The sequence below is a fragment of the Lacerta agilis genome, chromosome 11 (assembly GCF_009819535.1).
Source record: "Lacerta agilis isolate rLacAgi1 chromosome 11, rLacAgi1.pri, whole genome shotgun sequence".
Classification (NCBI taxonomy): Eukaryota; Metazoa; Chordata; class Lepidosauria; order Squamata; family Lacertidae; genus Lacerta; species Lacerta agilis.
In genome coordinates, this window is record NC_046322.1 from 8,571,272 (window position 1) to 8,583,877 (window position 12,606).

Below are 12,606 nucleotides of genomic sequence, written 5' to 3' on the forward strand. Positions count from 1 at the left end.
GGAATTTGCTGCCAAGGAGTGTGGTGGAGTCTCCTTTTCTTCATGAAAAGGATCTAGGAGTCTTGGTAGACCACAAACTTGACATGAGTCAACAGTGTGATGCAGCAGCTAAAAAAGCCAATGCAATTCTGGGCTGCATCAATAGGAGTATAGCGTCTAGATCAAGGGAAGTACCACTATATTCTGCTCTGGTCAGACCTCACCTGGAATACTGTGTCCAGTTCTGGGCACCACAGTTCAAGAAGGATACTGACAAGCTGGAAGGTGTCCAGAAGAGAGCAACCAAAATGGTCAAAGGCCTGGAAACAATGCCTTATGAGGAATGGCTTAGGGAGCTGGGTATGTTTAGCCTGGAGAAGAGAAGGTTAAGGGGTGATATGATAGCCATGTTCAAATATATAAAAGGATGTCATATAGAGGAGGGTGAAAGGTTGTTTTCTGCTGCTCCAGAGAAGCGGACACGGGGCAATGGATTGAAACTACAAGAAAGAAGATTCCATCTAAACATTAGGAAGAACTTCCTGACAGTGAGAGCTGTTCAACAGTGGAATTTGCTACCAAGGAGTGTGGTGGAGTCTCCTTCTTTGGAGGTCTTTAAGCAGAGGCTTGACAGCCATCTGTCAGGAATGCTTTGATGGCGTTTCCTGCCTGGCAGGGGGTTAGACTGGATGGCCCTTGTGGTCTCTTCCAGCTCTATGATTCTATGATTCCAACAGTACACTTCCATGATCAGTCACTCGATAGCTAAGGCCGCTGTCCTGTGCACACATGGTTAGAAGTAAGTTCCTTTGCAAAAAAAGGGGTTCTTACATCTGAGTAAACACACAATGGATGATCCTGTTAGTATTCAGCATATTTCATAACCCAGGACTGGTTCCTACTGGATATAATAGTGTTTCTTCATGAAATTCAAAGTAAATGTCTTTGCTGTTTGGTTAGCAGAGGCCATAAATATTCAGAATATGAAATGCGGAAGTATTGCAGAGCTCAGAGAGCTGAGTCGGATGAGAGGAGCAGAAAACAGCACCAGCCGTCTGGGTTCTGTGGGTGAGCCTGGTGAACTGGTGCCTGCCTGCCTGGCAGTGTAGTGTAGTGGTCAGAGTGTGGCACGAGGTCTGGGGAGGCCAGGGTTCAAATCCTCACTTGGCCACAAAGCTCACCAGGTGGACTTGGGTCACGACAAGGGATGTGGAGAAATGCGGTTCCGTTCCCATAAAGAGGTGAACTTACCTAATATACGCCTTGCGAAAAACAATATGCAAACCGAAACAGCAGCCATTTGTGAAGATTCGCGCTTCTTTGAATATTGCAATGCAGTTTGCCAGCTGAGCAATGTCTGCCAAAAAGCATAGAGCGGGGGGTGGGGGGTGGGAGTAGGCATGCAATTGCAAATATTGGTGAAAATAGGGCTAAAATGTATTCTGTTAGTGAAAATTGCTTTGCAATAAATAAATAAATGTGTGTATGCGGCAACATTGCATACAAAATGTGTAGATTAAGAGAAATTCAAACCAATATGCTGACAAATATTTAATGCTGACTTTAAGAAACAACAGCAAAATGATGTGGAAATGTGGAGAAGTGAACTTAAAACTGGGAAAAATAAGAAACTGGGAGAAACAAAAATTCAGTAAATTTGCTCATCCCCAGCCCTGGCAAACTGTGGCCTATTAATTTCAATGGATCGGCCCTGAATAGAATGTAGTTGTACATAACCCACAGTCCTCCAGCCTAATCTACCTTACAGGGTTGTTGTGAGGGTGAAACAGAAAGAGGAAGGAACAATGTAAAATGTTTGAACTCCCTGGAGGGAAGGTGTGTCACAAATATAATATGTAACATTTTCAGTTTTCCAAACCATGGTTATTTCTTTACATTCCGAACCATAGTTTGGGAAAAAAATCTAATTGCCCTCTTGTGCATGTAGCTGAATTGCATTGCCTCCCCATTTGATAAAATCATACTCTGTCATTACGTCTGAAGCAGCAAAACAACATTGGAGTGATCCACCCAAATGTTTGGCCGGTTGGATATTTTCTTCTCACTGATCTTTTTTTTAAGGAAACCCCACAGAGAGAAAAGTGGCCCTTGATTCAGTGTGCTGTGCATGGTTATGGTTTAAGAGATTGTTAGGCTTCAACATGGTTCTTTTCATTAAAGGCAGATAACTTTTTGTTGCTGCTCCTGGTAATAAGTCGTTTAGTCATGTCCGACTCTTCGTGACCCCATGGACCAGAGTACGCCAGGCACCCGTTTTCCACTGCCTCCCACAGTTTGGTCAGACTCATGTTGGTAGCTTCGAGAACCCTGTCCAACCATCTCATCCTCTGTCGTCCCCTTCTCCTTGTGCCCTCCATCTTTCCCAACATCAGGGTCTTTTCAAAGGAGTCTTCTCTTCTCATGAGGTGGCCAAAATACTGGAGCCTCAGCTTCAGGATCTGTCCTTCCAGTGAGCACCCAGGGCTGATTTCCTTGAGAATGGATAGGTTTGATCTTCTTGCAGTCCATGGGACTCTCAAGAGTCTCCTGCAGCACCATAATTCAAAAGCATCAATTCTTTGGCAATCAGCCTTCATTTTTAAGCCAGGTTATTAATCATATGACCACAACTGCTATAATTGATCTTTTCAGTCCTTAATTTAAAATTTCAGGCCAGTATTCAACTAACTAGCTTTGTCAGCACTAGGATTGTTGTTTGTGCGATGGAACTGCTCCCCTCTCCACCCCTGCCCCCCCAAAAATCTGTCCTTAACACCCTGAAGCAGATTGGGAAGGATGAGGGGATGTGCACCCTCAGTTTAAAGGATCTCAAGTTGGAATGTGCTGTATATAGAAGGTCATAGGGTTTGTTCCTGAAAAATGTAAGTTTCTAGTCCTCAGGGTTGTGTAGAGGATAATAGAAATCAGAAACACATGCGCACAGTCTTTTGGAAGGTTGGGGCTAAAGCAGCAAGGGGAAGGGTCATCACTGAATGGGAGAGATGCTTGTTGCAAGTCTGAACGGAGTTTGCAAGGACATTTCCTTGAATGCACTTACAAGCCTTCTCATGTTCAAAAGGGAAATGAGCCAAGGATGTGTGGCTGACATACATACTCCCACCCCTCCACACATGTTTGCCCTCACCGTGTCAAGGCTGAGCGCCCAAAGGGGGCTTTTTATGACAAAGTCACAAATCCAGTTCAGAGCGAGGGTCGTGCTTCCGGCCCTCACTCTGAATGGGCTAATGGCTTTCGATTCCATTCACAGCCATCGCCGGATGGTGGATTGTGTTGCAATGGGGCAAAAGTGTTAGGTGAAAAGCTCCCTCTCCTACACTGATATTCGGTAGCAGATGATGGAAAAGAACTCTTTCCTTGAGACCCTGCACAATCCATCAGACAGTTGTAAACTAGATGGACCAGTGGTCTGGTTTGCCATAAGGCAGCTCCCTATATCCCCATCCTTTAAGACTTTCCTTTGCCTGAAAAAAGAGGTTTTCTTCCAAGGCCGCAGCAATGCAGCATCTCCCCGGCGTGAAACCGCATCACGAGGCAAGCAGCGGGAGAACATTTGATATTCAGTCCCCAATTAGGGATCTCTTCTCTCCACTTTTTTTTTTTTGGCATGCAGCTGAACAATTCCTGAGTGCTGCCCTTCGCCTGGTAGCTTCAGAGAGGTGGCTTCAAGGGAAAACGTTCAGTGTGCGAAACCAGGAGGGAGAGCGGGAAGGGAGACCGGATCATCAGCACCCTCCTGGCCTTGTACTTTGCGTGTTCTTGTCCCTCAGGAGGAGGGAAGCCAAATGGAATGAGGTGGCCATTAGCTAGAGCTTCTCCTGCATCAGGTCCGAATGAATAAGATACAGACAGAGCCCTTCGCTTTGTGCAATACCTTAGGTTTAATATGGTCCAGTTCTCATCGCAGGGCTAAGTGTGGAGGCGAGGACTCACACGAGTTAATGCAGTTCTGTAAAACTAAAACAACACCCAAAACTAGCGTGTAAGGAAGAGGAGCCCTAGCCTTGCTTTCTCATTGACAGGCTAGATTTCTTGGTGCAGGGATTTTTTTGGGCTGGAGGAGCATTCAGCGAGGTGAACCACCACTACCACCCCTCCCAGCAATTTGATGTGGTATAGTCAAAACACACTTTAATCACCCAAGTAAGAGCTAAGCCTTAGCTTCACCAGCAATTTACTGCAGGGGGATGGAGAAGTGAAGAGAATATATAACATTTCTTGGTAGCTCCTTAATAATTTCAATTTCTATAAAGATTCAAGCTATATTCCCTGATTCCAGGTGTCTGGAGGGTGTCCATGCTACTTGGTGGCTAGTGTAGCGCACTGCACATGCTCAGAGGTACCCCATCTTTCTAACCTCAATCTCCTCCTAATCTTCAGGTAGGAGAGGTACCCACCTGAAAGCTGAGTGGAAGGGAGCAGGTAATAATGTGAGGAAATGTGCAAAGTTTCACCTCTTGCCCTGGGAAATGCACAGGGGCACAGCCTTGTTTCTTCCTTGCTTAAGGGAGACACCAGAAACTTTGCGACAAGCAGCCACTCATTATTGCAGCCACTCACCAGCTTCCACTCAGACCTGTTTGTTTGTCTGTTGTTGTTTAGTCATTTAGTCGTGTCCGACTCTTCATGACCCAATGGACCGGAGCACGCCAGGCACTCCTGTCTTCCACTGTCTCCTGCAGTTTGGCCAAACTCATGCTAGTCACTTCGAGAACACTGGAGCCTCAACTTCAGGATCTGTCCTTCTAGTGAGCACTCGGGGCTGATTTCTTTAAGGATGGATAAGTTTGATCTTTTGGCAGTCCATGGGACTCTCAAGAGTCTCCTCCAGCACCATAATTCAAAAGCATCAATTCTTCGGCGATCAGTCTTCTTTATGCTCCAGCTCTCACTTCCATACATCACTACTGGGGAAACCATAGCTTTAACTATATGGACCTTTGTCGGCAAGGTGATGTCTCTGCTTTCTAAGATGCTGTCCAGATGGTAAGCGAAGCAGGAGTTGCGGGGGGCCAGTTTAGCTAGGGGAAGGGGCAAATGATGGATGCCACACTTTGGAAACCTGGGATCGTGTAGAGATGAGCAACTGGCTAGTGAAACTGCCTGGAAACACAACTGATTGCAATGGCAGAACTTGAGGAAACAGCAATGTACTCTCCAAAGTTTGGACTAGGTTTGAACCTACCCGATCGATCCACATTTTCTGAAACAATGTGAGATTGGAAACACTGGCATCCTTCAGAATTTGCACTACTCTGAATTTTGCAACACAGTTCTCTACTGAAGTAATGGGTACAAAAATGCCTATATTAGTGAAAATAACATTGGAAAAAAAACACTATTTTCCGAGAAATTGCATTGGGGAAAAAATGTGTATATTGGGTAAAATCGTGTACAAAAGTGTGTGTATCAGGAGAAATTCACACTAAAACATAGATGACTTTTCATGAGGATTAAATATATATTTATCCATAAACTGAAGTAGAAATGTGGAGGAGAGAAAGAGAGAGAAACAAAAATTGACAAATTTACTCATTTCCCCAATATCTTATCTGGCCAGGAGGAGGGAGATATTCTCCTGATACAGGCTGGTCCTGTTTGGTTTAATTTAGGCTTAATGGGAGGTTATGCAAAGGTTACCCAAAGGCTGGATGAGATTAGGACCACCCAAGAGGTTTCATGCCTTTTGAGACTATCTGAGTAAGGATTCCTTAAAACTAAGCCAGGGAAATGGGGGGCTGGAGATTTATGTCTGAGCCTAACAGGGATTATGGACACCTGCATCTTTTTGTCTCAATAAATTTAGGGGCTTTAGCGAGGCCATTTGTTTACTGTCTTTAATAAAAAGTCAGATTGAAAGCGAAGCTTACTAGACTCCTAGAACGATCCTCTGCAATGCAGGAATCCCAGCGAAAGAATCCCTGGCAGATGGCCATCCAAACCTCCGAAAAAGGAGAGCCCACCACCTCCCAGGGTAGTCACCGCCACTGCCGGGCGGGTGTGGGGCACAGAGGTTTCACAAGGGCACACTGTGCCACCTGCCTGCCAGCCCATGCAGGGGGGAGCCTGGTCTGATGCGGCTGCTGGTGGGCACACTCCCCAACACTGACTGGTAACCATTCGGTGAGGGGGCAGGGGGCACGGTGGCAAGGCCAGGCTGGGCTCCAGGGCCCAGAGGCTTCTGATAGCAATCAGGGTAGGGGTCCGGGGGCGACAACATTTATCTCGCACCCCCTCCAAATCATGCGCCCAGGGCTACGGCCCCCATGCTACGGCCCTACATACAGCAGACTGAGTAATTCCCCCCCCCTTTGGTGAGACGTATTGCGTTTCTGTTCAGAGTTAGTTGCTCTTTTACGAGTGTGCAGGTGAAACCCGAAAAATTAGAATATCGTGGAAAAGTCCATTTGTGTAAGCAATTGTTTTCATTAGCTACTGCAGTTTAATATATGAGATAGACTCATGACATGCAAAGCGAGATGTGTCAAGCCTTTGCTTGTTATAATTGTGATGATTATGGTGTGCAGCCGATGAAAACCCTAAAGTTGAAATTGTTAATGTATGCCATAATCATCACATTTATAATAAATAAAGGCTTGACATATCTCGCTTTGCATGTCATGAGTCCATCTCATATATTATTTTCACCTTTTAAGTTGAATTACTGAAAGAAACGAACCTTTCCACGATATTCTAATTTTTCGAGTTTCACCTGTACCCTGTTTCACACCAGCACTTGTGCAAAGCTTGTACCTGGGCCCAGCACAATGTGTGAACAAGCCTTGGGTTGCGCAGATCGCCTCTGACCATCCTCCCGCCTTTTCCCTTCCAGGCGCTCCTTTTCAAAGGTCTCAGCATCCTCATGCTACCTCCTGCCGGCACTTCCACCTGGGTCCCCAGCCTCAGATTTCCACAGACTTCCCCCTGCCTCACGCCGTCCAGCCTCACATGGCAACCGCGCACCAGCACGGAGGCCCCCTGCACCCGCCCCTACCGCCTCTGCCTGCCCTGCCATTCCAGGAAGTGACGGGACCCTCTTTCCTACCTCAGGCCCTTCACCAGCAATACCTCCTCCAGCAGCAGCTCCTCGAGGCCCAGCACCGCCGACTCATGCCTCATCCCAGGTGAGCAGCATCTCTACCTATCAGCCAAGATAATGAATGCAACCAGTTTGGGACATTCTAACAGCCAATGTCTTCCACATGCTGTTGGAATCTTCTGAGCTCATTAGCCCCAGCCAACATGGCCAATGGATTGTGCGAGTTGCAGTTCTGCTTTTGCAAAAACAAACAAACAAATATCCCTGCATGCAGAAAGCTAGCACATCAGGGACATTATATCTAGTGTAGCCTTCTTCCTGGTGCCTTAGCTTTCCATAGCACCCTGCCTTCCCACCAGGGAAAAATGAGTGAGCAAAGATCTACAGGAAAGAAAGAGAGACATTGAGATCTCCTGCCCTGGTGGATACTGTCGCCTGAGGCTGTTGCCTCGCCTTGCTTCATGAGTGGGCCGGCCCTGACTACAACTCCTATCAATCTGAACCATTAACTAAGCTGGCTGGGGTTGTAGTGTCACATAATCTGGGGACCTAAGGTTGAAGAACACTATTTTAGTCCAATCCCTTGCCCAGTAAGGAAACGCACAGCTGTTGCACCCTTACTTCCACTCAAAAACCTTTAGCAAAGGTGGGTGGATTTCAAAGGCTATAAGTTAAATCAGTGGATGATGGGCTTATGAATGGCCAGGGGCGTTCTTAGCCCCTTGGCTGCCCGGGGCGGGAAGCCAAGAGGCACCCCTGGGGGCGGGGCATCGCGGTGTGTGCGTGCGTCATGAAGGGGGGTCGGGCGGTGGATTCGGGAGTCTCTGCGGGCTGCAAAGACTCCTGAATCCGCCGCCCGGGATCCCTTGGCGGAGCGCAAGTCGGGGCAGGGAGAGGGATGGGCCAGCGAGGAGGGGTGTCCCTCCTCGCTGGCCTGCCCCTCTCCTTGCCCCGGCTCCGCAAGCCAGCCAGCAGCGGAGCTCGGCATAGAGGCAAGGGGCGGGCCAGCGAAGAGGGGGTGGCACCCCACCTCGCTGGCCCGCCCCTTGCCTCCATGCCGAGTTCCGTCGCTGGAAGGGGGGGCTATTTTCGGCGCTGCCGGGGCGGAGCCGCAGGGGTAGCCAGCGGGGGGGGGGGTGACACCCTCTCCACCCTGGCAGTGCCAAAAATAGCCAATTTTTTTTTAAAAAAAGCCCAGGGGGCGGGACTGCCGCCAAAGTGTCACCCCCAGCAGGGGCGCTGCCCGGGGCCCCCGCCCCCTCGCTACGCCCCTGTGAATGGCTGCCTACCGTAATAACTAAGCATATGGCTGACACCCCATTTGTGTGTCATTCCCACTCCCCACCCACATGGGGCAGCATCCTCCAAATGGTCAATCGATATTTGTTTTTAATTTATTTTTGTTTTTGAGTTGTATTTAACATTTCATGATTTCAATTGTTTGGTTATATATTTTTTATGTTGTTGCAAATCCGTGCAATAATTTTATTCTATAATAAAGTGATATATAAATATTTCTACGAATAAATAAATAAAATAAACGTAAGCATGCAACACCCTGCCCTTTCCCCGCTTCTGCGGGCTGAAGTGGTACCGTTTAGAAAAAAAAAAATGCTTTACTACTTATTTCTGCTATATAGCAGGTCTGGGAGGAACTTGTTGCCCTCCAGATACTGATGGACTCTCATTAACCACAGTCAGTATGGACGAGAGTCAGGAAAGATGGGAGATGTTCTCCAACAACATCTGGAGGGCCATAGGTTCCTCATCCCTGGCCTAAAATCTCAAACCTCTATGCACAGCAACAGTATATATAAAATGGGTTCAAACCACAGAGTGTCTGTCTCTAGAGCAGTGGTTCCCAATCCTTTTTTTGGCCATGCCCTACCTAAGCATCTCTAAAATCCTGATTTTGACATATAATTCTTATTATTCAAAAAGTGGACTCCTACTCACGTGGAGGAAGCTTAAAACTTGGTCTTTAACAAGCTTCCAAATTGCCCCCCTTAAAAATCTAATTGCCCCCCTGTGGGGCGTGTGGCCCACATTGGGAACCACGGCTCTAGAGTGCCCCTGCTTGTGTGAGCTTTGAGGAGGCATCTGCTTGGCCCACCTTGAAACCACTGTCTCGCTCGAGACCTTCTGTGTAAGCAATTCATATGTATTGCAGCCCCCCCCACAAACTTACAAATGTTGTCAGACTACAACTCCCAGCATCCCCAGCCAGCATGGCACAATGATCAGGGTTGCCGGACGCTGTAGTCCAGAACGTTGGGAGGACACTAGCTTAAGGAAAGCTGCCGTTAATACTTTGTCCAATCTGTGAATACACTCTATTGACTCGGATGCTTTGTCTGCAGGTCACCATTAAGCTCTGTGCAGGCAACTGATCCAGGGTGAGTGAACATGCGTGTGCATGCACGCGTGCATGCGTGAATTGACGAGGAGCAGGGCTGGCGCATCCATTTAGGCGAACTAGGCAATTGCCTAGGGCGCCAAAATGGAGGGGGCGCTGGCCAGGCTTGGGCGGGGGGGGGGGCAGGATGGGCTAGCAGCAGCTTCTCCGCTGTAGCTTGACCCCTACACCACCACCCGGCTCCCGCTAAAGCAGGCTTTGGCGGGGGGCGGTTGGCGGGACGGGTGAGCAGCAGCTTCTCCGCTACAGCTGAGAAACTGCTGCTTGCCTCTCTACCGCCCCCCACCTCCCGCTAAAGCAGGCTTTGGCGGGGGGCGGGCGGAGGCGCCAGAAGGTGGTTCGCCTAGGGCGCAAGAAGCCCTAGCACCGGTCCTGGCGAGGAGGGCGAGGAAGTGTGACTAAATCTGCAGGCACGGCCCTATTTGCATTCAGTATACTCAGAACATCAGAAGACACCCTGTGTGCATGGACCAGCCATGCATTTTGCCTTCTGCTGTTTATGCAGAAACTCACTGCAAGCTGAGTTAATGGCACAGCACCCCACTGCGCTTTGAATATAGGCTTGTGCATGCTTGACAGCCCTCCGTTTCGCAGGGTTCCTGAGCGCATGATCAGAGCCAGTGTCCACACCATTGGGTTTGTTTTCACAGGCTGAATGTGTGTAGCTCACGAATGACGGGGAGTGGCAATATCCCGACAGTAGAGCGCATGCTTATCATGCAGAAGACGAGATGTTCAATTTGACCAGCCTGGTCAAATTGTAGTCCAAGGGCACCCAGTTGGGGGAAGGCTAGAGGGCTAGACAATGCTGGACAAGGGAGGCAAGAACATAAGACTAGCCTGCTGGATCAGCCCAATGGCTCAACTAGTCCAGCATCTTGTTCTCACAGTGGCCAATCAGATGGCTGGGGGAAGCCTGCAAGCAGGACCCAAACAGTTCAAGAAGGATACTGACAAGCTGGAACGTGTCCAGAGGAGGGCAACCAAAATGGTCAAAGGCCTGGAAACAATGCCTTAGGAGGAACGGCTTAGGGAGCTGGGTATGTTTAGCCTGGAGAAGAGAAGGTTAAGGGGTGATATGATAGCCATGTTCAAATATATCAAAGGATGTCATATACAGGAGGGAGAAAGGTTGTTTTCTGCTGCTCCAGAGAAGTGGACACGGGGCAATGGATTCAAACTACAAGAAAGAAGATTCCACCTAAACATTAGGAAGAACTTCCTGACAGTAAGAGCTGTTGGACAGTGGAATTTGCTGCCAAGGAGTGTGGTGGAGTCTCCTTCTTTGGAGGTCTTTAAGCGGAGGCTTGACAGCCATCTGTCAGGAATGCTTTGATGGTGTTTCCTGCTTGGCAGGGGGGTTGGACTGGATGGCCCTTGTGGTCTCTTCCAGCTCTAGGATTCTATTTCCCCTCCTGCAGTTTCTGGCAACTGATATGCAGAAGCACACAGTCTGGATGATGAGCATAGCCATCATCGCTAATAGCCTTTCCCATGGATTTGTCATGTCCATAACTGCCTCCCACAGGAGCAAATTCTATAGTTTTGAGCTGGCTGCTTCCTATGATCCTGATACCCCAACCCCGTGCATTCATGGACCCTGAATCAGTTGTCTGAACAGGGTTATCAGTGTTGCTTTGGATGCTGGATTCAGAACTGTGGGGGTGGACCTCTTTTGCTCACCTTTCTTTCTCAACCCTGCAGGCGGACTCAGGAGCGTATCTCTGTCCAACCTCATCGGTTACACCCAAGCTTCGAATTTGGCCATCAACTGCAGACTCCTCAACCCATGGGCCCCCAGCCCAGATATTTAGCAGAAGGAACAGACTGGTAAGTCATTCCTTGCTGTGACAACTGGGGTGAAATAGAAGTCTTGTGTTACCAGTTCCCATGAGGAACGGTTGAAAGAGCTGGGCATGTGTATAGCATGGAGAATGGAAGACTAACAGGAAACAAGGTGGCAATGTTCAAATATCTGAAGGGTGTCATGCAGACAGTAGTTTAGTGGCAAATTCAGAAGTGCAGGATCCCTTAATGAGAGTCACACAACACGCCCTCACAGTCACACCTTCTTCTAAGATCATGCAACTTTCTAAGATTATACAGTGTAATAATAATAATAATAATAATAATAATAATAATAATAATAATAGATGCATTACCATAAACTGTGCAAAGCACCATGTATTGCCTTTCAGCGGGATCTTTTATTTGCACATACATTGGCAAATTATTTGGAGTGCTCGAGAATCTTCGTTTAGAGTGACTTAAGTTGTCATTTTCTTGAAGTTCCGTTGTACATGACAGAACTTGCGCACCATTGTCTTGAAATGGAAGCGCCTTGTGTTCTCAGTGCCCAATAATGCTTAGTTTTGGAGCATCAGAGCTTTCCCTAAATATTCTTCCAGTGGTTCCTTCTTCTGAGTTACCCTAGGAGCCAATCCACATTGGCCGATTCACCTCCTTTTAGTCTTAAAAAAATACAAAGTCATTTTTTAAGCCTCGGTGACTCAAAAGCTCCCCTTCCATGCTGATTGGGCAGCTGCAGGACTATGGAGATAGGGACCCTGCTGCAGAATAAGTAATGGGCTTTCAACCTCTCGCAACCCTGAACCACCACACCTTTGCCTGCAGAAGATGGAGCCGACAAGTTGTGTGTTGTTTCAAATAGCAGAGTGGTTTAACTATCCATCCCTCTTCCCAGGGAACTCTGGGAATCTGAGTCTTCTAATACAGTGTTTTTCAACCTTTTTTGGGCAAAGGCACACTTGTTTCATGAAAAAAATCACGAGGCACACCACCATTAGAAAATGTTAAAAAATTTAACTCTGTGCCTATATTGACTATATATAAAGTAATTTTTCAATTTTTCCCACGGCACACCAGGCAACATCTCGCGGCACACTAGTGTGCCGCGGAACAGTGGTTGAAAAACACTGTTCTAATAACTCTCAGCACCCATTAACAAACCACAGCTCCCAGGATTCTTTGGTTCTTTAAAGAGTTATAATAGTTCTTTAAATGTATGGTATGAATGTGGCCTTCATGTTGCCTTTCTAGAAGTGCATAGAGAGGAAGATGGGGATAAAAACAAAATTGGCTGGCTCCACCTATGGTTGGTTTCTTTCTTTTCTGCCCTACCGGTCCCAATGGA

At 47.7% G+C, this 12,606-nt stretch overlaps 1 protein-coding gene across 2 annotated transcripts in view; it reads left to right on the forward strand.

Annotated features, from left to right (window-relative positions):
• The window catches only part of RNF165 (ring finger protein 165), an 80,570-nt gene that overhangs the window by 57,885 nt on the left and 10,079 nt on the right, over positions 1-12,606 (forward strand). Inside the window, exons 2-4 of one of the 2 annotated variants that reach the window (XM_033164423.1) lie at positions 6,830-7,121; positions 9,397-9,432; positions 11,157-11,282. In XM_033164423.1, coding sequence (XP_033020314.1) covers positions 6,830-7,121; positions 9,397-9,432; positions 11,157-11,282 — 454 coding nt within the window. The remainder of the gene's footprint in view (positions 1-6,829; positions 7,122-9,396; positions 9,433-11,156; positions 11,283-12,606) is intronic. The other variant, XM_033164422.1, reaches the window with a different exon arrangement.